Consider the following 25269-nt stretch of genomic DNA (forward strand, 5'->3'; position numbering starts at 1 on the left):
TACTGTTTGCCACTCACATGGGTTTATCACAAAAGCTCTTCTGGGGGTGTGTTTAAGTCATGACCTGCAGGTCAGTTCACAGAGATCTCAAGTGGTCCAATATCAAGTGTGAAATAATCACCCAAAATTTAAAATGTGCAGCGAAAGGGAAAATGATGTGCTAAAAATGCCACAACTTACTGAAAATTATTTTAGAGATTGATTTTCACATATTTCTGAGCAAGAAGAGTGAAATATTGATGTTAGGTAAGAAAAGTGGGCAGTAGTTTGTCTGCATTCCCAGCTTTGATAAGCTTTAGATGCTCATATTGAGCAGTTATGTAGTATGTAGATTACTGTTGTGCAGCAGATGTGGAAACATTTGCCTTTGCCACTTTGGTGGGTTCATCCCATGGACCAGGTACACATATTTGTACATTTCCAGAGATATTTGTGCAATTCTGATGTGCATGTTAGACGTTTAGGAGGGCAGTTCCAGCTTTTATCACTTTAGAAGCAAACAAGTACCATTTAGCGGGTAACAGTAACATCTGTTTTTTCCACTGCAGTAAAGCTAGTGGCACTCGTGTGGACAGCATGCTGTGCTGAAAGTAGGAACAAAGAGAGGATCTGGATGCTGCCTGTGAATGTGCCACAGTTTACTGATTCCCTGTGAGATGGACTAGACACAACATGGTCACTGGGGTAGTAACATTTAATTTGTGTTGCTGTCATTTTTGGGGGGCTCCAATGATGCTTCCCGCCTGGGGTGCAATCTAGTGCAGGGAAGACTGGTCGTGGAGCAGCCTGGTACCTGATGAACTCAGGGGGTACCAAGCAACAAGTCGGGCAGCAGAACAGGTAAGTTAGCAAGCAGGCGAGAGAGAGAATGCAGAGGAGAAAAGGAAAGTCTTCAGCTGCTTCCAGAACTTTAGGTGGTCTGGATTTAGTCTGAGAGGGGCAGAGAGGCCATTCCAGAGGGAAGCACCTGCAGGGGAGAGAGATCTACCCCCCACTACTCTCTGCTTGTAGAAGCTTCTGACCCTCAGAGAGTTTGAGGTGGCTGAGAGAAGGGCTCTAGAACAAAGTTATTTCAGAAGAGAGAGTTGGATGTAGTGCAGGCCCCAGAGAGCGTTGTGGATGATGCAGAGGGTATTTTACTTGGTCCTTGCAGCCAACGGGAGCCAGTGGAGAGATTTCAGGGATGCAGAGATACGGACCCTGTACTTGGGGCCAATGATAAGTCTTGCAGTCCTGTTCTGTGTTAGTTGCACAGTGCGAAGAGTGGAGGTAGGCAGATTGAGAAAGAGGCTGTTGCAGTAGTCCAGCCTGGAGAGAACCAGGGTTCTGGAGATGGTGAGCTTCTGAGGTAAAGTGAAAAAATATAGAATACCTCTGAGGAGGTGCAGCTGAAAGTAGGCCTTCTTGACAAGGTTTGTGATGTGAGGAGAGAAGGAGAGAGTGAAGTCGAAGATGAGGCCAAGGTTTCTAGCCTCACAGCACGGCGACAGTAGAAGGCCCAAGGAGGTCAGGCAGAGTGAGAAAGGGAAAGCGGGAGCAGGGATCCCAAGGAGAAGAATCTCTGTCTTATTGGCATTGAGGCAGAGATCGCTGGAGGCACACCAGTCCAGAATCGCGGATAACCAGTCAGGAATGAGCGAGGGAGGAGAGGACGCGGAGGGGAGCCTGAAAGAGAGCTGAGTGTCATCCGCATAACACTGAAAGTTAGAGGAGAAGGTGGAGATCGAGTGGGCCAAAGGGGCCAGACAGACATTGAAGAACCAAGGTGAGAGGATATAGCCCTGGCGGACACCACAAGTGGAGAGAGTGGTTGTGGAGAGAAAGGACCCAAGTTGGACTTGGGAGGGACGGTCTAGGAGGAATGAGGTCAGCCATACCAGGGCCTGTTCTGAAGCCAGACTGATAGTCATGGAAACAACCAGCAGATTCAGTGTGGAGAGTAAGCTGGGAGATGGACATCTTTTCCAGGAGTTGGCCCAGGAAAGGAGTGATAGAAATCCGGGCGATAGTTTGCCGGACAGGTAGGATCAGCAGCAGGCTTTATTAGGATGCTGAGCATAAGGAACTCCTTGTGGAGAGAGGGGAAAGATCCAGCGGCGAAAGAGTGATTGCAGAAATTGGCCAAGGCTGGATCCAGGGTGGTAATTTGATCCTTGATGGTTCTGGCTTAGATATGGACTCTTTTCTTGGAGAGGGTAGAGAGTCTGTATTGCCTTTGGAGCAAGCGGCAGGCCATTTTATCACGGGATGCACCCAAAGCCCTCCACTTCCTCTCAGCCACCCTGCACCTACATTTTAGGGCAGCGAGGCCAGAGTCATACAAAGAGTTGCACTTGGAGGTAGGCTTTAGATGGAATCTTATGACAGGGGCAAGGATGTCCAGAGTTTTGGAGACAGAAAGATGCAGGTTGGAGACTGCTATGTCAGAGTGTGAGTTAGCTGAAGGAGTATAAGGGGCAGAGACGGTAGAGGCAAAGGTGTCCACTGACACTCAATTCATTGGACAAATGGCCAAGAAGGAAGGTGTCAGTAATGGGGTTGGCTTTGCCTGAGGGGCAAGAAGTTTCAGGTGAAAGGAGAGCAATAAGTGGTCAGACCAAGAAAGAGGAGTAGTGAGAGGGTTAGAGAGGGGGATGTCTGAGACGATGAGGACATCCAAGGTGTGTCTGGCAGAGTGAGTCGGACCAGAAGGAAGAATGGAGAGGGAGGGAGAGAGAGTCGCAGAGGTTGCATAAGAGCCCAGAGGAGGGATTGGGACCGTCCAGGTGGATGTTGAGATCTCTGAGGAGGAGATGTTGAGAGGTAAAGGCAAGGAGAGAGGAGCCTGTAGATGATGGCCACAGTCAGAGAGGCCAGGAGAGAAAGAGAGCATGCAGGCGAGGCATTCAAAGGAGGAGTAGGCCTGCGTGGGAATGTCAGATGCAGGGACCCACCCTGGAAAGATCAGGGCCACTCCACCTCTGAGTCGGTTGGTTCTGGGCTCAGAGAGGATCTTGTAGCCCTCAGGGATGAGTGTGTCGAAACTCGTGACAGAGCTGGCCGTGAACCATGTCTCGGTGAGAGCAAGGATATCAAGGTCAAGGTCTTCTAGGAGGTGACAGATTTCAGAGGAGTGTTTGACAGCGGAGGGAGAATTGAGCATAGCGACGTGGAGCAAATTGCCACATTTAAAAGACTTCCAGGGAGAGGTACAGGAGTGAGGTACACCCAGCGGAAGTGTTGGAGGGGCCAGAGAGTGGGCAGAGGCTGTAGCAGGGGGTGGCATAGGAGCCATAGAAGAGGAGCTGGGTGCCAGGGAGGCGGCAGAGGCTGAAGAAGGTGGCAGAGGTGCCAGAGAGTTGTTAGAAGGAGTAGCAGGAGAAGGGAAGAAGTTGATAAGACACAGGAGACGCCTATCAAGTAGGAAGAGGTTGGGATGAGAGCCCTGGACCATGATGGTGCCATTCAGATAGACATTGATGATGGTCTCGGAGGAATGGAAGGCTGATGGAGGAGGCAGAGGAGCCCGAGATGTGTTAGAAGGAGTAGCAGGAGAAGGGAGGAAGTTGATTAGATGCGGGAGATGCCTATCAAGAAGGAGGAGGTTGGGCTGAGAGTTCTGGACCATGACAGTGCCATTCAGACAGACATTGATGATGGTCTTGGGAACGGTTTGAGGTGAGGTCACATACATGCCAACATGTCTGCGTTCACAAATTATTATTATAAAAAAATGGGCAGAGGCGTAGAGATGAAAAAAATCATTGGAAGAGATATTTGGCTGTGATTTGGGGGCACCTTTGAAAGATAACATCCATTTTGATTGACAGAGGCACACATCTGATAGATGGAGGGGACTATATTGCTTGTGTTTGGAAGTTGCCCTTCGGGTTTGGGTGCCTACGAGGGAGTGATATGGGTACCGGGTACTTTCCCCGAGGGGGAGCCCCACTCTGTGAGGCTAGGCAGGTTAGACCTCTCCTCAAAACACCCTCCCTAGGGATTGAGACAAGTGGGACCTCACCCGGGAGAGACTCCCCCTTTGAGGACAAGGACTCCTTTTCCTGTGAGGAACTCCCTGATGCCCTCCATGTGATGGTCTATATAGAACTATCTAATAAACCAAATCATTACAAGTTCCATGACTGGGACAAAGATGAAGTAAACGTATACCGTTATCACGGAGAAAGAGAAGCTGTCCCTTTAAATCACAATCTCCAATGGACTGTGCAGAGTACGTTGAAGAGAGAGGAGATGCCATGCGGACGCAGAGAAAGAGAGGAAGGCAGAGACAGACAGGGGAAGCCCTCTGAACGAAGATCACCTGAAGGAGGTGTAGCTGACATGGACGGCAAAGCCCGCAAATTTCAGAACTGCTTCGAGCTGAAGCAGGACGCGCTGGATGCCCAGCATGTCAGAGAAACAGGCAGCTGAGGTGGCTGGACCCGAGAGCTCAGTGGTGGAGTGACCACAAAGCAATCGTGGTGGGCAGGCTGCCCTCTGAACGATGCCAACATCACCCCAGGGAGGAAGCACTGAACAAACCGATTAGCTGCAGTTGTATCGAGAAGCCAAACAGGAAACTGAAATGCACACAAAGCGGACATCGCCTGAGTGCAAACCGAGAAGCAAACTGAAAGAAGGACAAGATCTCAAGTACCTACGGGCACCATAGATGTTCCCCTGCAATACTGAAGGTAACAGGGAGAATGGGAATAACGGCAAGCCAAAAGGGACTTGTTATAGAAGTAACAAAACTCGTCCCAGTACAAACGACGAAATTGTGGAAATCAAGTTGAAAATGTTGAACTATATTAATGTGGTAATGAGAAATACAGAAAGCACCCAGAGTAAAACAAATAGAATGGATGTGCTGATATCTTGGGAAAAGGGGATGATCACCCAATATCCCAGAGACAGAGAATGGAACACAATAAAGAGAGACACTTGAGAGCTAAAGACCAGAGAAGTCCCTAAGATCCACTTTATACAAGAAGGACCACTTTGGGAAAAGAGGAACCATACGCATTTGGACAATAAAACCCCCAGAGAAAAATACATTATATAAGTGCATTTAGAATCCAGTAATGAAAAGAGAAAGATTCTGACAAGAGCAAGGACGAACCCTAGCAAAGGGGAGAAACAGATAACCCATCCCCTAAGGGAGTTGAAGGAAATAATACAGAGAATAACAAGAGACTATTTAAGGATTGTAGATTGATCAGATCTCTGGAAAGTAGAGAACATAAGTGCAACAGCTCAACTACCAGGAGAAGGGAGTCATTCACATGACTTTAGTTGATTAAAATATCTGTAGGGTCAGTTAGGTTAGCTTTGGACCGCGTATTGATTCTTTTGGTCATTTATTCATGACTGAAGAGCACCTTAGTAAAGTAGGCAGGGAACACCCCATAGTGATAGGGAAAGATAGAACTTCTTTTTATTCTTTGATAAACTCACGGCAAAAATGGCCTCATAGAGTTTGTGGGCCTCATCACGGACTTGGCAGTATCCCGACAGTAAATGCGCCGGGAAACTGCCAACACTGATAGCGTTACCGCAACTCGGTCTGGCGCTCTTAGCACCAGATCCTGAGTTGTGGTAAGGATGTGCCTCCCCATTTTAGAGTCCGGGGAAGTGAAAGCGCTATTATCTCTGGCAGTATTAGCGCCGCAGTAATATTACTGCAAATGGGCGGAAATGGGAGATGTTTACCTCCAGCAAAAAGCTGGAGGTAAAACTCCCACTTTTTGCCCAAATTTAGGATTGGGCAGAGTGGTAATGCAGCAGGAATAGCGCTACGGCTGCATTTTTGCCACCCCGCCCCATCCCCCGATTAGGCCAGTGTCTTTTCTCTGACTCGCCACACTGCTTTATACGTAGTGTATATACTACGGGTGGGTGAAGGGTGGTGAGGAGGGAAACATAATTCCTTATTTTAAATGTTTTAATCCCTAGAGTACAGAAGATGAAACATGTATATCAATCTAGTTTCTTGTTTTTTTGTGACGAGGATAAGCTTTCTGTGTTTGCAAGTTTACTTGGATAGTCATCTGCCAAAAAGTGAACTGGGGCATCCAGAAAAAGCAAAATACTTTTTAAATTGCACAAAGAATTATTGTAATCAATAACAGGGTCAAGGAAATGAATACTGCGAGAGAACCGGTAGGAAAGATCAAAGCCTGTACCCCTGTAGCTGCTTGCTTTCCCTGCAAGTGTTTTAACTTCTGTCCCTACGACGCTCTGGCAATGGTTCTTGATAGCTGAGTGCATGTGAACGTTCTTTCTGTCTGAGGAGCCGGCGGGCATTGTGGGCAGACCATGCATGTACCGGCCTATAGAAGGAAAAGGAGGCAGCCTCTCACATGGCTGTGCCAGCCTAGTAACCTTCCAGAGTAATGGTGATATGTGTCAATAGAATGGCTTTTTAGGGCCATACGAGTAATATGTCAGAATGTCCCTCTGAAGTGCAGTATATAAAACACAAGTATGTTCAAATTCACAATGCCTACCACAGAAATACAAAAGGTGGCACACATGGTGCTAGCTATGGTGACAAATATTGTGTGACTCGCATTAAGCTCATATGGGTCTGTGTTTGTGGTACATTGTAAACATTCATACAGTGGAGATTTTTCTTTTGAAAGTTGTGGTTGCTAGCCATAAAAAATGTGAAGTCTTCAAATGTTGCGAATGTCAGTAAACACTAAACATAACATAAAATGAAACCAACATAGAAGATACCTTAAATTGCCCTCTTGTTTTGGGTTGCTCTTAATGTGCTGATATGTTAATAGTATGTTTGTTTAATTGGTATACTGCTGTACGTATGCCTGCTTATACTCGGCATGCTGATGTTACACGTGGCATGAAGATGGTAGTGAATATGTTGTTGAGAGCTAGTTATTTTAATTACTGCGGGTGCATGTTTTGAGGTACTTTAAAAAGGTATAATTGTGGGTGGATGTTTTGAGGTCAATTAATATAAGGTGTATATTATTCCTACTTATTTAAGTGTGTGTTTTCACATGTATTGTTTTTATTTTATATATTTAGTTTTTTGCTGGTGCATGCTGTAAAGAAATATTCATCTGCTAATGCTACTTTTTACTTGCCATTTCTAAAGGTGAATTAAGGTTCCAGAAATGTTGGCTTTATGTTATGTTCTGTTTAGTGTTTGCTAATATGTTAAACCTTAATATTGGAAGTTTTAATGCTTCAACTTTTTGTGGCTAGACGTAGATTTGATTGGAGTCACCATGGTCCACACTACGAGTTTGGTGGTATCTCACTGGTAAATCTGGCGGGATACACCAAAGGGTATATCTTTTTATGCCTCTTGGTCTGCCGGAATTACCAGCAGATTACAAGTGTCAGGAATGGTGGGAATTTCCCATCCCATTGAGTCCCATAGGATCTACTCCTCCTGCCCTGCTAACTACCGCCCTGTCGCCATTACCCCCTTCCTGGGCAAACTCCTGGAGAAGCTGGTCATCTCCCAGCTGATCCAACACACTGGGCCTCATTACGCGGTAGGTGGTAAGGGATTACCGGCACTGGTAAGGTCACCGGTGGATTACCAGCACCGGTAAGGTCACCGGTGGCGGTAATCCCTTACCACCCTATTCCGAGGTCCCTTAGCGTGTCCCTTCCTCAACGCCTGGTTTTAGCAGGCGTTATGGATGGGACCCGTTAAGGGACTTCACAGCTAATAACGGTGCCGCAAATTGCAGTACCGTTATTAGCTCCATCCCCATTCCCATTGAGCCCTATGGGGGCTTGAATGGGAATGGGGAATGGTTCCCGGAATGGGGACTTACTGGGTCCTCCAAGGTTGGAATGACCCGTTAAACCCCTATTTCGGGAACCCGGACCCGGAATGCGGTAAGGGAGTAGCCATGGTGCTAATGGCACCATGGCTACCTCCTACCACGTAATGAGGCCCACTGAATCTGTTAGTTGTCTTCACTACTACCAGTCTGGCTTCAGAGCAGCCAGAGGCACGGAAACTGCTCTCCTGAACACCCGTGAATCTTGCCCTCAAATCTCGACTCCTACTCTCCATTCGTTCTTATTCTTCTGGATCTTTCCTTGGCCTTTGATGCGGTCAATCATGCCACCCTGACTAATCGGCTCTTCACCCTTGGCATCATGGGCCTAGTACTTGACTGGCTGACCTTGTTCCGCTCGGACCATCCTTCTCGGGTTCAACTGGGCCCTTTTCTCTCCCCATCACACTCTCCACATGCAGCGTCCTTCAAGGCTCTATTCGCTTGCCGTGGCTTTTCAACATCTACCTTGCCCCTCTGGTCCACCTGATCTCCTCCTTCTCTCCTCACTTCCAGTGTCATGCAGACAGCGCACATCTCTCCTTAAAGCTTCCCTCGACAGCCTCCTCTTCCATTGCTGTCTGACTGCTATTCAGGCATGGTGCCCTGCCAATGATCCCTGCCTTAATGCCAGTAAGACTGAGATCCTTCTTATTCGGACCCCTGCTCCCTCCTCCTTTCCACCTACCCCGTGGCTGCCCTCTATGGGCTCCCCTTCAACCTCTTGGGGGGCAAAAAACTTTGGGATCATCTTTCACGCCTCTCTCTCCTTCTCTCCTGATATTGCGGACCTTGCCAAGAAGGCCCACTATCAGCTGCAGCTCCTCAGAGGCATTCTCCCTTTCCTCACCTTCCCCCAGAAACTCAATGGGCCGCATTTCAAGGTTGCCGTTCCAGAAACAACGGTACCAGTAAGCTTACCGGTACCGTTGTATCCGGACCGGAAAACTCTGACTTGTGCTGCGGGTGCCTTTCATTCCGCCAGGTCTGCCCTGGCAGAATGAAAGGCACCCACGAGCACAGCATGCCTGTAGCACATTCACCGTTATGAATGGTGCTGTTGCTACAGACATCCCCATTCCCATTGAGCCCTATTGGGCTCAATGGGAATGGGGATATACCGGCACTGGCACCCGCGAAAGGGCAATTACCTGGGCAGGTGGGGCGGGAATACCCCGGTAATTGCCCATTCCCGGGTGTCAGATTTTCATGCCGGTTTGGATGTAGCCTTGCCGGTTTTACCGAAAAGGCTACCTCCAACCTTATAATGAGGCCCAATGTCTTCAGAGCTCTGGTCCTCTCTAGGCTGGACTACTGCAACAGCCTCTTCCTCAATCTTCCTTTATCCTCCTTTCGCACCATTCAACTAATCCAGAATAGAACTGCAAGACCTTTCTTTGGCCTGAAGCCCAGGGACTGCATCTCTTCAGCCCAAAAATTTCTCCACTGGCTCCCAGTTGCTGCTAGGATCAAATTCAAGACCCTCTGCATCATCCACAAGGCTTTCTGGGACCCACTACATCCAACTCTCTCTCCCTAAATACTTCCCTGCTAGAGACCTTCAGTCTTTCGACTAAGCAGAGAGTGGGGGGTATATCTCTCTCCTCCACAGGAGCCTCCCTCTGGAATGGTCTCCATGCCCCTCTCAGACTTGAGCCTGAACGCCTTAAATTCTGGAAGCTCCTCAAGACCTTCATTTTCTCTTCTTCCTTCTCCTCCCTCTCTGCTAACACTGCCACTGCCTCAGTGACTGGCTGCCTGCTTCTCTCTGGGTTCTACAGGGCACCAAGCCTCCCCAGTTTGCCCCTCCTCCTCGCACTTAGCATATTGACCCTTACCACCTGCACCCCATGCAATTCCCTGTCACTTGCCCTTGTGGCCTCCCCTTAGCACCCACCTAGCCCCTGTGGCCCTTCCCACTACCTCCCCATCTCCTGCACTCTCTCCTGTTTACCCTGCACTTCCCACCTTAGCACTTTGTGTTTGCGCAGACTGCCAATACCCCCAACCCCCTTTCCCTTGCACTTCTTGGTACTGCACTTGCATGATCTGAATGTCACAAGGTCTAGTAGGACCATTACTGTTATCTTTCTCCATTGTCCCCCCTTTTTTTCATCTTGTGGCGCCTTGAAACACCATTTGTTGCATAGGCGCCTTACACATATTCAATAAAATAAATAAGTCAATCTATATTAAAGCGTGGTCTTTTTTTATGTGGTATTTCAATGTTGCCACATACTTTGTCACCTTGTTTCTCAGTTGGCCTCGGCCACAGCAATGTTATTTATGCACCGTAGGCAAAATACATATGCTTGCCTTTACATATTCCTTCTCCATTTTCAAGGGCACTGTTAGTAGAGGGCATGTGAGATATTTTTCTTTTTTTAGGCCCACTGTTCATAAATGATGTGTCTGTGTGTTGTGGTGTCATTAGTGGTCATAGGGGGCCATTATGAGGTTGGAGGTAGCCATGGTACTACCGCATATCGGGTCCGGGTTCCCTGAATGAGGAATCACCGGGCCATTCTAACCTTGGAGGACCCGGTATTTCCCCATTCAGGGAACCCATCCCCATTACCATTCGAGCCCCCATAGGGCTCAATGGGAATGGGAATCATGCTAACAACGGGCCCGTTAATAACAGGCCCGTTGTTAGCATGCTGGTCCTTTAGCTGCTCCCACTAAGGGCGCCTGGTAAAACCAGCCGCCCTTAGCGGGACCTGCTAAAGGACCTCGTAATGCAGCGGTAAGGGGCTAACGGCACCGGCACCATTACGGGCACCATTAACCCCTTACCGGCAACCTTGTAATGACCCCCATAGAGTTGTATTTTATTTAAGGGTTGTGCTATGGCACAATTTCAGTTCTGGGGCTTATCAGGGGCTGAGCAGAGCAGCATAAATGTGGTGGTAGCACTATTACCACTGCATTACCGCTCTGCCCAATCTCGAGTTTGGGTGGAAAGGTGGAGATTCAGCTGGAGGTAAATCTCCAGTTTTCCACCCCTTTTCGGTGCTATTACTGTGGCGCTATGACCCCCAGCGCCATTACCACCGGCGGTAATAGCTCTGAAAATCCCCCTATGGACTCTCAAATAAATTGGGAATTACTGCCTTACCACTACTCTGGATCCGGCACTAATACCGTCGGAACGAGTAGCAGTAATGTTAATAGCATTGGTGTTATCCGGGCGCAATTAACACCGGGATACCCCCAAAGATATGATGAGGCCCTCTGTAACTTTATGAGAGCCCTCAACATTTTGCTTGCTTTTATGGTTTTTCTACTTTTCTTTTTTGGGTCCAACGATTTCTATTGAAGTCCCCTGCCAAGGCAACCTTTTTCTGATGTGATACCCTTGGTAACGTATATGTCTACAAGGATGGTGTGCTTTTTAAGCTCACCAGTTTGGACCCAGGATGCTTCCAGTGGTGGAGGCACATGGGGGCATGGGGCCTGCAGCTCCCCATTGCTCCCTCCTGGTGCCCAGTGTGCCCCCAGCCTCCTTCTTGCGCCCTTTTAGCTGCCCCCTTGGCACCAAAAGCTACCTACGCTAATGGGTGCTTCAATCACCCTGAAAGTGTGTTGTGGAGTAGGCGGGTTGCATCTGCAATTTAGGATTGGCTACATCAGCATTGTAGCCAATTGTACACCTTTAGTAGACCAAAAGACCTATATGGTAGCTAAAGCAGTACTAATACATTTTTGTAAGCCCTGCCTTTGGCCGTTGTATTTTGGGCTATCCCTTTGTCTGTGCAGACCATGAGCCACTGCCAAAATGATTGTTTTGCTGTTGTGTGCCTATCCTCTGTTTCAGTTTAAACTGTTATAAACTGGCACACACGAGTTTATAATCTTTCAATCTAAACACATTGAGGGAGCGCCTGTGTTTGGCAATTTGTAAAGCTATCCTGATTGTCTGGCAGTAAAAACATTTCTATGCCTGTCTGGAGTCTGATTGGTGGACGGCTTTTGGCGAGCCCCTGGGTGAATGTATTATCAGTGGAGAAGCTGTGCATCCCTCATATCCACTCCTGAAACCCTGGTAAACTGCAGCCTAAGATGGGGTGATGATGAAGGTTCTGGTGTGGCTATACTGACTCAACCCTGGATTCTTTGTTCTTGCTTCCTGCTCCTTCCTTGCTGGTGAAATCATGCCCGTGTATTCCTTTGCTGTCTGCATTTCACAATGATGGCTGAGCTGGCAGTTTCTTCGTGGGACATCTTCTTGCTTGCAGTGCTGCTTCCCTGGCATATCCTTCTGGCGCACTTGCCTAGAATCAAGGGCGTAGGACATGGGGGGTAAAGGGGGGACAAATCCCCCCCACAATTTTAAGTGGAGGGGATATAATGACATTTACCCCCCCAGAATATGTATGTGTTGTGCACAGTGCACTGTGTCTCTGCCACTGTCTGCTGCACATTCCAGTTGCATGCAGCATGTAAAGATACTTCTGCAGGCAGCTGTCAGCATGTAAAAGTACAAGTTCTACTAGCAGTGTGCCGCGTGCTTATGCATTTGGTATATGCCGATGCACGCGCAAGGAACAAACGGCACGTGCCCCTGCGCAGTGCACTGCTGCGCAGCCTGCATTTGTCCAGTCAGTGTGTGACTCATTGTCGAAGCGAAACGGAGCAGGCATCAACGCGTGCTGAGACTGAGCAGACAGGCTGGGCCGGCCTCCTCGATGATGTTTGACTGATTAGCGAGGGAGAGAGAGACTCGACTCGAGCTAACATAAGTGAGTACTAGCGTGTGATGTTGTGTGAGGATGAGGGGGGACATCATGAGTGTGTGATGTCATGTGAGGACGAGGGGGGACAGCGTGGAAAGTTCACGAGTGAAAGGAGATGAATGGAGCATAGAGATGCCACTGAATTTGCCAGGGTGGTATGTAGGTTAAGGGTTCCCTTGGAACCTAAGCGAATGCAAGCATTGGTATTATATGCAGTGCTGCATTCAAGAGCAAGATACGCAAGTGCATTTGTGCGCGTTCAGCATCTCCCGCTTGGGATTGTTCGGGGAGGCCCAGTGCTGTGTGTCCACGGCTGCCCCTCTGTGCCTCCGTTTCATTTATGAACTATTGTCTTTGGATAAAGAATGTAAACCTGCTGTGTCGCATTCTGTTCTCTTACTCCCAGACATAAAATTAGAAACAATTAATTATGTACCATTGAAATACGGGAGATTTCATAAAAGGACACTACCTCTTAAAGAGGGTATGTGTGGGGCAGGGTCATTCACATATCGGGAGTGCGTGACTCCGATTTTCATACTTCTAAGGACGAGGACCTGAGTAAAAGTGAGATGGGTAAATATTAAATGGTGAGATTTAATATTACAAGTCAGAACCTCTACAACTCTGGAAGGGCTGGGGAAGAATCTGCCACGTGTAAGGATTTGCATTGTTCAGGCTTTCATAATTTTAAGTATGATATGATATGACATTTATTGCGCCCCTGTACACAAGTGTTTCTAGGCATGGCACGACAAGGTAGAGAAGACAGAGGGAGGACAAAACCATGGTCCTACTAGGCCTTGTGTCATTCATTTTGTGCAAGTGCGGGGAAGAGGGAGGGGAGAAGTGCCAGGAGGAGAGGGGGATAACATGACAACATTAAAATCAGCACTTGGAAGGTTCATGACAGCCCAAGGCTCCTCAAAAGCCAACAAGGCTCAGGTATAGCCATTCTTAATTTTCGGGCCAATCAATGGCCCATTTAAAGGCATTCTACTTCTGGCATCCACTGAAAAGGCCATTCTAACCAAGCTATTTTAATTGTGCCTTTCAACCCTCAGTTGTTGCTGGTGAAATGTAGAGTGCTGGGAGTGCTGGGAGAAGGTAAAACACACTCATGTCTCGGAATATGTGACTACTGGAAAGAGGACACCTTCAGCTATCTTACTGGGGTTCGAACCACAGACGCACACACATCCACACAACATGTAGCCAAGGGCCGGCCTTAGCCCTGGCAGCGCCCGGGGCAAGACAAAATGTGTGTACACCCCCCACCATTTCCTCAAGGCGGCAGGAGGCACCACATTTCGTGTTGCGCTGCCACACCAGCACGGGTCCTTTCAAATGTTGCCCCGTGCTGATGTAGCAGCAACACTCTATTAAAATGAAAAGCTTTGGGATAACTTGGTGTATTTGAAATCATGGTAGAGGGGCATTGGCAGAGCTCTATGGATGTGTCGGCAGCCAGATACCAGTGCATACTGCCGGTTAGCCAAGAGGTCCTTTGTGTGATAACAGAATGAACTTAAAGGCAGGATACAACGGTATTGCAAAAGCTCCGCAGACGTCTCAATACTGGGAGACAGGTGTGGAAAGAAGCACATTGAAGGAGCATGTGCATTTACATTGAGGGACCCAAGGTGTCCCCTGTCCCCCCCAGATTGTATGTGTCTCCTACGCCCCTGCTTAGAATGCAGGCATCTTCCTGGCCTGGAAGTCAAGTAACTTGCTGCTGCTCTGCATCAGCTACATTTTATGAACTTCCTGGATTGTATCCCGCTGTTGCCCCCTTGTGTGTCCTTTCCTTGCTGTATGGCCTCCACAGAGCTGGTCTGGAAGCTTGTTGCTCCTGCCACTTCCTTTTTGGCTTGTGGGTCTTCCCTCTGTGTATCTTACTTGTTGGTCCTTTCTTTGTCTGGAACATTGATGGGCCGTGGGTTCAAATCCCTCTTCTCTTGAGTCCCCAACAGCCACTAACCAGACCTAAAAGTAAGACCCAAAATCCCTTGTGCACCCGCCATTCTTGGGCTGAATTCTCTGCAACCACCACTGTGAGTTCTTCTCCCCGGGTCCTGGGGTTGTCTCTTTGTAGTTGGTCCCATCTGAGTATTCCACTGGGTCCATTAATGTATGGAACAGGGACTTCATTTCACCAAAATGCCAGGGGTAGTGGAAGTGACATCACACGACCTTGACCTCCGATGACATCACAGGATGTCTACGAAAAATATGGTTACGATATCACTAATGTGATATACATTTCATACAAGAATGGACCACCACATGTATCATTAATATCAGTGTGTATAGACCCATATTACCAAATTACTGTTAATGCAAGCAGACATCCGAGGCCAAATGATAATGATGTGTTATTATATAGCACTTAAGCTTAAGCGCATTATAAAGAACAGATATACATACAATATAACCTAACCTGTGTTATTGGTCATTTATCAACCTCAGAAGGATGAAAGGCTGAGTTTTATCAAACCTGCAACCTGCAGATCACACACACACATTGCAGCAGCAAGCGCTCAACCCACTGAGCTATCTTAACGCTATAGAAAAATGAGCAATTGCATGTCTGAATGTTCTCAAAGTTAGAAGCAAATTACACTCTGTAGTGGGTACCATTAAACTAGTAACTGAGTTTTAACAGCAGACCAGTTCATCAGCAGGTCTGGTGCATTGCCTCATTTGTCCCTGTGCATACCTTTGAGAGTCAGGCCATTATCACTTGAAGCAGTAAAAATACCTTGCGGGCTGAAAGGCATCCGCTCGCTGAACTCGTAGTTTGTCGGTCCGCAAGCTTACTGGTACTGTTGTTACCGGACCGGCAAACATGTAATGAGGCCCAATGTGTCTCAGATATCTGTGCAACCTTTTCCCTGCTGAAGAAGGAGGAGGGTTGCTGCAGGTGACTTTCCCCTCCTTAGCGGATCCTGCCCATACACTCCTGGGTCCATCATCCACGAGCCCGGGGAGGCCCAATCCCTGTGGTCACCACACTAGTTGTCCCAAAGGCCAGGAAGGGGTCTTTCCCACATAGAGCCTTTATGAAATGTCATAAAAGCTGCAGAAATTGACATCAGCTAACATTTTAGAGGTTTGAAAAGTGGCCGCTCATTATCAGCGATAAATGCTTATAAAAATGGATACATTTAAAGTGTCATTTGGAGAAGTTCAACATCAGCATAATTCATGATGGTGGGGAGCGTTCTTTAGAGGTTCTTCAAGTACTGGAAATGCCAACACCAAGTTTACTACATCTTTATTAATGATAGGTTATTTATATAATGCCTTAATTCCAAAGCGCTTTACAGAGCACATATTTATATACAGTATCACCCAACCGAAATTGGTACTCATTTATCGACCTCGGAAGGATGGAAGACTGAGTTGGCCTCGCCGGGATTCGTTCCTGTGACCTGCAGATCAGGCTCAGATCGCAGCAGCGAGCGCTCAACCCGCTGAGCTATCTTACCGGCTTAAATTAATATATGATTTATGTAAATGTGCATTTTATGAAATGAATGTAATTATTCTATATAATTGTGTATTTTAAGATATGGAAGTGTAAATATTTTGTGTAAGTAGCTACAAGCTTGCCAAGTGCAGTCAGAAATCCTTTCTAAGTCCTTGAACGGGACTTAGAAAGGATTTCTGACGAGAAAACAAATCAGTGGAGCCTGATGGAGAGACTGTCTGTGGTTTGACTGTTGTGTTCACCCGTTGATTTCACTGAAGGGAGTGGCTGCAAGGAATACTCTCTCCTTAATGCTTGTAGCTGTGAGGGCAAAATGAACTTTCCTCTCTCCAGTGTTCCCATTTGTATTGGCAAAGAAGTGGAGTTTTTGACGGGTATCCGGTTTCTGAATGGATGAGTGCAGTGCTTACCACTGTCCCTCTATTAAATGGGTGAGAGTGGCTATTAAATGGGTGAGAGTTGTGGGTTGCCCAAGACTGTCTTATTTGAAGGGTGGGTCTGGAAAGCACTCCTGTGGAGTACTCAGATTCACCCTATATTAACACTGCCCCAAACCTGTAAGTGAGTTTTCCTGCTGTGGTTTGGGTTTTCCCCCTGTAGACCGGTGGTCTTACATAAGGGAGATGATGTTTTTCTTAGAGAGGTCTGTTAGCCGAATCTCGATAGCTTGAACCAAGATCATGTCCTTCTGCATCCATCCTGATCCTTCGGACCTGGCTAGGTTTTCTTTGTAGTTCTTTCTTCCATATCCATGGTTGACTCTTCCGAGTGTGGTTCAGGTTTTCCTGATAGTATAGAGAGGAATTCTGGGTGGTGAATGTCAGTTTCTCCAAAATAAGCGAGGTGCTGTGTCCTGGGAATAGAACTCTCTGAATTACTGTTGGCTTCAGGGAATTGGGGATATCATGCCCGGGTCGGTGTGATGCTGACCGCAAGGCTAGTTCGCCAGAGGAGGCATGACATAGGGAATAGGGCAGACTGGTGTTGCCCATAGTCCATATAGCTAATAATAATTTTAAAACAAGTTTACTACAAACACCCAGGCTAAATTAACTTCTTCGGTAATAAATACAGGGTGCATTGACTACTAATCAAATCTTAACTTCGCTACACTATGTAAAGATTAGATAGTTTACATCAAATGTATATGATATGATAAGTCATTTGTAACACACCTGTACACAAGTGTTTCTAGGCGCGACAAGACAAGGAAGGGAAGACAGAGGGAGGACGATCTTACTAGGCCTTGTGTCATTCAGATCGTGCAAGTGCAAGAGAGAGAAGTGCAAGGGGAAAGGGAGGAGTAAGTGCAACGGAGAGGGTAGAGGAAAACAGGACAGCAATGCTCTGAGTAAGTGCAGCCAGGGCTGTGCGGCTCTGGGTAGTGCAAGGCGAACAAGGGACTGTAGGGTTACAGTTGCAACCCCTAAGTGCGTGGTAGGCTCGGAAGCAGTGCAAGGGTGACTAATCAAGAAAGAACCTGGTATCCAGTGAGACTCTGACGGTAGCCAAGCAACCAGTTGGTACAGCAGACAGGTAGGTCAGCAGGGGAGGGAGAGGGAGAAAGCAGAGGAGAAGAGGGACGTTTTGAGCTGCTAATTGGACTTCAGTTGGTCTGGCTAAAGTTTGATAGACTGAATGTGAAGTTTTGCTGTAGTGTAAATTAGGTTGATTTGCACAGATTGTGTTTGCGTAAGGGAAATAGTTAATTTGGATTGGCGTTTGAAGTAACCTGTAAATTGTGGTTTCTAATCTTTGTAGACATTATTTTGCATAGGGAGATACCTGCCTGTTGGAAAAATGAAATTGAACTAAACGGTGTAATGTAAAGTGGTCTTCTATGGCAAACCTCTGCAATTCTGGCCCACTCACTGTGCATGGCATGTTAGTGGGTTAGAGGGAAAGGCAGGTGTCAATCCTATAGTGTTGATGATTGCAGTCAGGAAATACACACATTCTTTGTGTGAGGGGACAATACATTGGATATTGACCTGCAAACAGGATCTTGGGTGCGTGTTTCATCCAGAAGGGAGAGCCCAAAACTGATGAGAGCTGTGGGCACCTAGTGAGGTGTAGGTGGGTTTGAAAAAGTAAGAGAGGTAAGGGGTGGTGTTGCTCTGTTAGTGTGGCTTGCAAAAAGGCAACTTGCTGCTCTGTGTAGTGGTGTAGATTGTGTGAGGTAGTGTAAGGTGGAAAGTGGTGCAGATGGGAGTGTTGTGGTAGTGGAAAAGATGACAAGATGAGTGGGAACTGCTGGGTTCAGGATAATTCATTTGGTGTTATTTGAGTACTCGGTTGAAGCCTCTGATGGCAAGGTTTCTTTCTCTGTTTTTGATTAAAAGGGTGCCTAAAAGCCAACGAAAATGAGCTTGTACATCCGAGATGAAGTTTGTGTACAGGCCGATTACATGTTTGGTCGATGTTACCATGCATGGGTGTCTATTGGTTGAGGTGTTGCTTTGTTTTGTGAAGTTGTGATAGCTGGCCTAGTGTTGTTTGATTATTGTTTGTAGTCATTCCCAATTCTTTGGCTTGGCTGACACATTGTGCTGGTTCTTTACATGTTTGCGGCTGTATGGGTTTGATTCCTTTCGAAGGTCACAGGGGGCCCAACTCAAGTGGTTCCATTCGAAGGGATTGTGTCCTCCGACGTATTCCTCATCTTAGATATCTCCTTCCAGCTCTGCTGGCCTCGGAAAATTTTTTCTCTAGAGGGCGCTGCGCGTCGACGTCCTCCGAGTCGATGTCCTTCGACAGCCGCCGTATCGACGTCGACGTCATCCTGCCTATAAAGGGCGCGCGCAGCGTCCGTTGCTCAGTTCCGTTTTTCCGCGCTTACTCAGTGCCTCGGAATACCGTTGCTCAGTTCTTAGTCAGATTAATCCTATTTACCTCGAGTTATTCGATCCGTACTCGATCCGGCTTCAAGAAATGTCGAGATTGTGGGAAAAAGATGTCGTTGACCGATCCTCACAGAATTTGTCTGTGGTGTTTGGGAGCTGAACACCATTGTTCGGAATGCGGGGACTGTATGTCCATGACAGCTAAGGCCCTGAAGGAGCGTAGGGGGAAGCTGGAGAAAGGTAAGACTTTTAAAGCTTCTTCTTCGTCGACGAAGTCGAGACATTTGTCTCCTCGTCACCATTCGCGCTCCAGATCTTGGAGTGGGTCTCATCACTCCTCGAGATCGAAGAACTCGAAGAGGAGACGTCGAAGATCCCCTTCTCCGTCTTCCTCTTCCTCTGTTTCGCCAAAAAGAATCCCTTGCCCCACGAAACATAGTTCCCGGGCTGAATGGGAGGAATTCCGAAAAAATATGATGAGCGTCTTCGAGAAAGCGGCCTCGACCCCCTCGAAGACTGCCGAGAGCGATGCTCTGGTCGAAAGACCCGAAGGTCAAAAACACTGCGAGTCGCAGTACCCGGCGAAACAAACCTCTCGAGCGCGTATCGAACCCTCGAGCAGGACTATGACCTCCAAACCTTCCTCGAAGGTTCCGTCGACGCCGTCGACGAAGGTTCCGTCGACGTCGATGTCTTCGACGCCGTTGTCGAAGGGACCTTCGACACACGGGTCTGTCGACTCGACGCCAGCTTCGACACCGGCGTCGACGCCAAGAAAAGTCACGGCTACCACACATCCAGTGACTATCCCCAGGCCCTCGACGTCGATGGCTTCGATATTGTCGAGTAGAATTCCAATTCTGTCGAGGTCTTCGAGGCCTCCGCCTCTGTTTTCGACGCCACGCTCGAAGTCTTCGACGTCGGCATCGACGACATCAACGTTTTCGAGGCCAATAATGACAAGTTCGGCACTCTCTGCCTTGGAAATGGGATTTACTCCCTTTATGAGTTCAGAACAATTGAGAACTATATCCTCAATTTTAGAAGAGGGTGATTTGTCTGAACAGGAAGACACATTTGAGTTACAGGGACCTGTAACCCCAGTTAGAGAGGAATTTTCCTCTGAAGAGCGCAGATTAAAGGATCTTCATGATTCTTTATATGAGGCAAGTGGGTTAGACACTTCCCCTGAGGTGGAGTTTGCTAAGCCAGACCCGGGGGAGCATGCTGAAACCCCCTACAGAGCCTTAATGGCCAGGATTACAGAGTTCATGGGGTGGTCTGCACCTTCACAATCTTTCCAACAAGATGACCTCACGGATATTCTTGACAAAGGCCCACAGGAGGATCCTGTGGTGCCTTTTCATAAAGCTCTTCAGAGAAAGATCATGACAAACTGGGAAACCCCAGATGTAGTACCAGCAGTAAATAAAAAACTGTCTACAAAGTACAGGGTATCTTCTACAGACCCAGAGTTTTTGTCTAAACACCCATCCCCAGAAAGTCTGGTGGTACAGGCAGCATCCTCTACCGATGTCAAGACGGCTTATCCTACCGTCCCACAGGACAGGGACGATAAAAAATATGATGCTATGGCAAAGAAAGTTTTTTCAGCATGTAGCATGGCGTTAAAATCTGTTAATGCTACTTGCACCCTTGCTAGGTTCAGCCATACACTTTGGGAGTGTGCTTCTACAGCGGCTGACTGCATCCCGGAGGGAGAAGAAAGGGATGCGTTCCTGAATACTATACAGGACGGTAAAGATGCTATGTGCGAATCCCTCCAGACGGGCATTGATTCGGCTGACAGTATCAGCAGAGCAATGGCGGCAAGTACATCAACCAGGAGATTCGCTTGGTTGAGAAAGTTGGGTTTTGCCCCAGATGTGCAAGCCAGGCTCTTGAACATGCCATTCGATGGCTCTTCTTTGTTCGGGAAAAAGGCGGATGACAGTTTAGAGAAACTGCAAACTTCAAAAGCAGCAGCAAAATCCCTAGGAGCTGCAATCCGTCAGACTCCTTTTCGTCCCACAGGAACCTCTGCGAGGGGCAAGTCCTTTAGCTTCTACTCCGCATTCGGAAGAGGTAGAGGACGACCGGCTCAAAGGGGTCAAAGAAGAACTACCCGAGGTGGACGGGGTAGATATTCAAAAGCCGCAGCAACAGCAGGTGCCTCTTTACCATCGGCATTTGCATCAGCCGCCCCAAAACCACTCTGAGGACTTCCCTCACAGGACACCTGTAGGAGGCAGGTTGACTCAACATCTGGCTGTATGTCACGTCAGATGCTTGGGCATTGGAAACAGTTGCCCAAGGTTACTGCCTGCCTTTCCTACGTATACCTCAGAGTCATCCACCGGGGATCAGCTCTCAGAAAGCTACAGATGCGCTCCTCTTGCAGGAAATTTGGGACCTGCTAGAGAAAGGTGCCATAGAACCGGTACCTGTAGCGGAGAGGAACAAGGGCTGGTACTCCCCTTACTTTCTCATTCCAAAGAAAGACGGAGGACTGAGACCCATCTTGGACTTGCGGGAATTGAACAAATTCCTCAGAAAAGACAAATTCAAGATGGTCACTCTTTCTCAGATCCTCCAGGCCATTCAGTTCCAGGACTGGTTGGTATCTCTGGACCTTCAGGACGCTTATTTCCATGTGCCTATCCATCTCAAACACAGGAAATACCTGAGGTTCGCAATTGGCAACTCTCACTATCAATTTCGAGTGCTGCCATTTGGGCTGACCTCCGCCCCGAGGGTCTTCACCAAGTTAATACCGGTAGTGGCTGCAAGTCTAAGGAGGGAAGGGATTCACGTCTACCCCTACCTGGACGATTGGTTGATCAGGGCCGTTTCTCCGGAACAAGCTCAGATCCAGCTAAATCACGTGTGCCACTTCCTTCACAGACTGGGCTTCTCCCTCAATTTAAAGAAGTCACAAATGATACCATCGCAGAGACTCCAGTTCATAGGAGCGATCCTGGATACTTCCCTGGGAAAAGCCTCGCCACCAGAGGTGAGGGCTCAAGATATTCTACAGATGGTTACCAAGTTCCAGCATGCCCAACGTCTCCCAGCCTTCGACTTTTTGAGGTTGCTAGGCCTCATGGCATCCTGCATTTTCCTAGTGCCAGAGTCTCGCCTGAGAATGAGATCCCTCCAGTGGGCACTGAGGACTCAGTGGTCACAATTCTCAGGGAGAATGACAGATCTTCTTCAGGTTCCTGGCAGGGTGGCTCGAGACCTTCAGTGGTGGGCCTCTCAGGAGGTCATTCTGAAAGGAGAACAGTTTTGGCAACCCTGGCCGGAGATAACAGTAGTCAAGGATGCCTCACTCACGGGGTGGGGAGCCCACGCCAACGACTTGACCATCAGCGGTCGTTGGTCTCCATCGGAGTCCAGACTACACATCAACCTGTTAGAGCTGAGAGCCATCAGACTTGCGCTGAAGGCGTTCCTGCCAGCTGTACAAGGGAAGAACGTCCTGATAATGACGGACAACACGGTGGCCATGCATTACCTCAACAAAAGAGGAGGCGTAGGATCACTACCCCTGTGCAGAGAGGCGATGCAGCTCTGGTTTTGGGCAATCCAAGAAGGAATCTCTCTATCGGCAGTTCACCTAGCCGGAGAGAAGAACTTGACAGCGGACGCTCTGAGCAGGCAGAACACAGTCTCCCACGAGTGGGAGCTAGTTCAGGAAGTCCTTCGAGAGATCTTCGCCCTTTGGGGAACCCCTCAGGTAGATCTGTTCGCCACCAGCCTAAACAGGAAATGCGACCTGTTCTGCTCAAGGGAATTTCCCCCGAGAGGAGCTCTGGGAGACGCGTTCATAGTGGACTGGGAGTTTACGCTTCTGTACGCGTTCCCACCGGTCCCTGTCATTCCTCAAATGATCAGGAGGTTGAGAAGATTCCGGCGAACCATGATCCTAATTGCCCCCGATTGGGCCAGGAGAACGTGGTACCCGGACCTTCTAGACTTGTCCATCTGCCCTCCAATTCGACTTCCACTCAGAGAGAACCTACTCTCACAGAAGGGAGGTCAGGTTCTCCATCCAGACATCAAAACCCTCAACCTTCACGCTTGGCTTCTGAAAGGCTGAGGGACAAGGATTGGGACCTCCCTGATGATGTTATGGAGGTGTTGCTTTCGGCAAGGAGGCCAGCAACAAAGTCTTTATACCGCTGCCGTTGGAACAGATTTTGCAGCTGGTGTAGAGAACAGAATATCGACCCTTTTTCATGTGGTACACCAATGGTTTTGTCCTTCCTACTATATTTGGCAAATTCAGGCCTTCAAGTTGGCACCATTAAGGGCTATCTCGCAGCGCTATCCATCTTTAAGCGTACTGCGGAAGAACCATCCTATTTCAAATTACCCTTGGTAATACAGTTTCTAAAGGGGTTAACCAATGTTTATCCCCCAAGACCATTCCAAATTCCCCTATGGGATTTAAACTTAGTACTAACTTTCCTGATGGGTACCTTTCGAACCTCTCCATTCTTGTTTGTTAAGATTCCTTACCCTTAAACTGTTTTATTAATAGCACTTACATCTGCTAGAAGGGTGAGCGAATTACAAGCTCTTTCTTGTAAACCCCCTCATACTATATTTCACAAAGACAAATTTGTCCTGCAAGTGAAGCCTAATTTCCTCCCAAAGGTGGTTTCTGAATTCCATATCATTCAGAAGATTACCCTACCATCTTTCTATCCTCCTCCTCACCCGGGAAAGAGGAAGAGAGGTTACACAGGCTAGACCATAGGAGGGCTTTAAGTTTTTACATTAGTAGACTAGCCAGGATAAGACAGGCAGACCAGCTGTTTGTAGGTTACACAGGTCACAAGCTGGGGTTACCAATGACTAAGCAGACCATTTCCAGATGGATCATTCTAGCCATTCTGGAATGTTATAAACTGGCAGGGAAAGAGCCCCCTCAAAACCTTAGGGCTCATTCGACCAGAGGTATTGCAGCTTCATCGGCCCTCAAAAGAGGCGTGCCGGTTAAAGACATATGTGCGGCCGCTACATGGTCGTCTGTCCATACCTTTACACGTTTTTACAATCTGGATTCCTCCTCCAGTCAAGAGACTAGGTTTGGAAGGGCTGTACTGCATTCTATTCATCAATAGAAGACAGCGTGAAGTCAGTAATCCCTCCTCCGATAATAGAATACTGCTATGGGAGCCTATCTAAGATGAGGAATACGTCGGAGGACACAATCCCTTCGAAGAACAAGTTACTTCTTACCTTGTAACGTTCTTTCGACGGGATGTTCAGCCGACGTATTCCTCATCGACCCTCCCATCCATCCCCGCAGTTCTAATTCCCTTGCTGTTGCAGCTTACGCTCCTTCAGGGTGATTAGTTAGTCCAGAAAGTATTATTGTGGGCTACAAAACGGAACTGAGCAACGGACGCTGCGTGCGGCCTTTATAGGCAGGATGACGTCGACGTCGATACGGCGGCTGTCGAAGGACATCGACTCGGAGGACGTCGACGCGCAGCGCCCTCTAGAGAAAAATTTTTCCGAGGCCAGCAGAGCTGGAAGGAGATATCTAAGATGAGGAATACGTCGGAGGAACATCCCGTCGAAAGAACGTTTCAAGGTAAGAAGTAACTTGTTCTTCTGCCCTGTTCCTTTGCTGGCGAGTTGTGTGTGGGTTTGAGGTGCGTCCACATAACTGTCCCCTGCGGCAAGCAGTGCCAGATTACCAAACAGGCAAAGTAGGCACCAGCCTAAGAGCCCCACTCCTTTTAGGGTTCCACCAGTGCTTAATTTCAGCTGTTGCCAGCAGCAGCAAGAAAGTGGCCTGGGTGCGCACAGCCACATTAGCATTTATTTTTTCAATTAATTTCGGTCTCCTGCCGTGTCCATGTGGCTGCACTTTCCTGCCTGCCAACTTGCATTTCAGGTTTGTTTTTTTTACTTACATGCCCGTGTGTGCCAGCCAGCGCCCACGCTCAGACTGAGTGAGTTGAAGACACACCCTGGCTGGTGCGCACGGGCAGTCAGGAGCAGGACTAGTAGTCATCAGAGGACCAGAGTGGCACCGGCGGCATCAAAATGGAACCTGTTTTTCGGTCCTCCTCATCCTCTCTGTTTATTTATTTATTTATTCACATTTGTTGAGTGCACAACAGCCCAGGGGCATCATGGCGCTAGTGTTGGAGTCGCTCTGACCAATTGTCAAGAGACTATTCAGTTTGCGGTGTGCCATAAACATGATTTGTTGTATTTTTCATATGAGACACCAAGAAGCTGTTGTACAAATGGCAATGCTGCAGATGGCATTCCACAAGCAAGGCGCTTTTACAAAATGACATTGTTTATATTGATGAGTACGAGTCAGTAGCTGAGGGGCAATGCGTCCGTTCTTAGGCGGGGGA

At 48.0% G+C, this 25269-nt stretch overlaps 1 protein-coding gene across 1 annotated transcript in view; it reads left to right on the plus strand.

Moving 5' to 3' along the window:
* The first annotated feature begins 3562 nt into the window (after positions 1-3562).
* The window catches only part of LOC138492969 (cytochrome P450 2J4-like), a 291460-nt gene continuing 269753 nt past the window's right edge, over positions 3563-25269 (plus strand). The window contains exon 1 of the mRNA XM_069620246.1: positions 3563-3650. Within this exon, the coding sequence (XP_069476347.1) occupies positions 3563-3650 (88 nt within the window). The remainder of the gene's footprint in view (positions 3651-25269) is intronic.

Source organism: Ambystoma mexicanum, chromosome 10 (genome assembly GCF_040938575.1).
Source record: "Ambystoma mexicanum isolate Mex_15411 chromosome 10, UKY_AmexF1_1, whole genome shotgun sequence".
Classification (NCBI taxonomy): Eukaryota; Metazoa; Chordata; class Amphibia; order Caudata; family Ambystomatidae; genus Ambystoma; species Ambystoma mexicanum.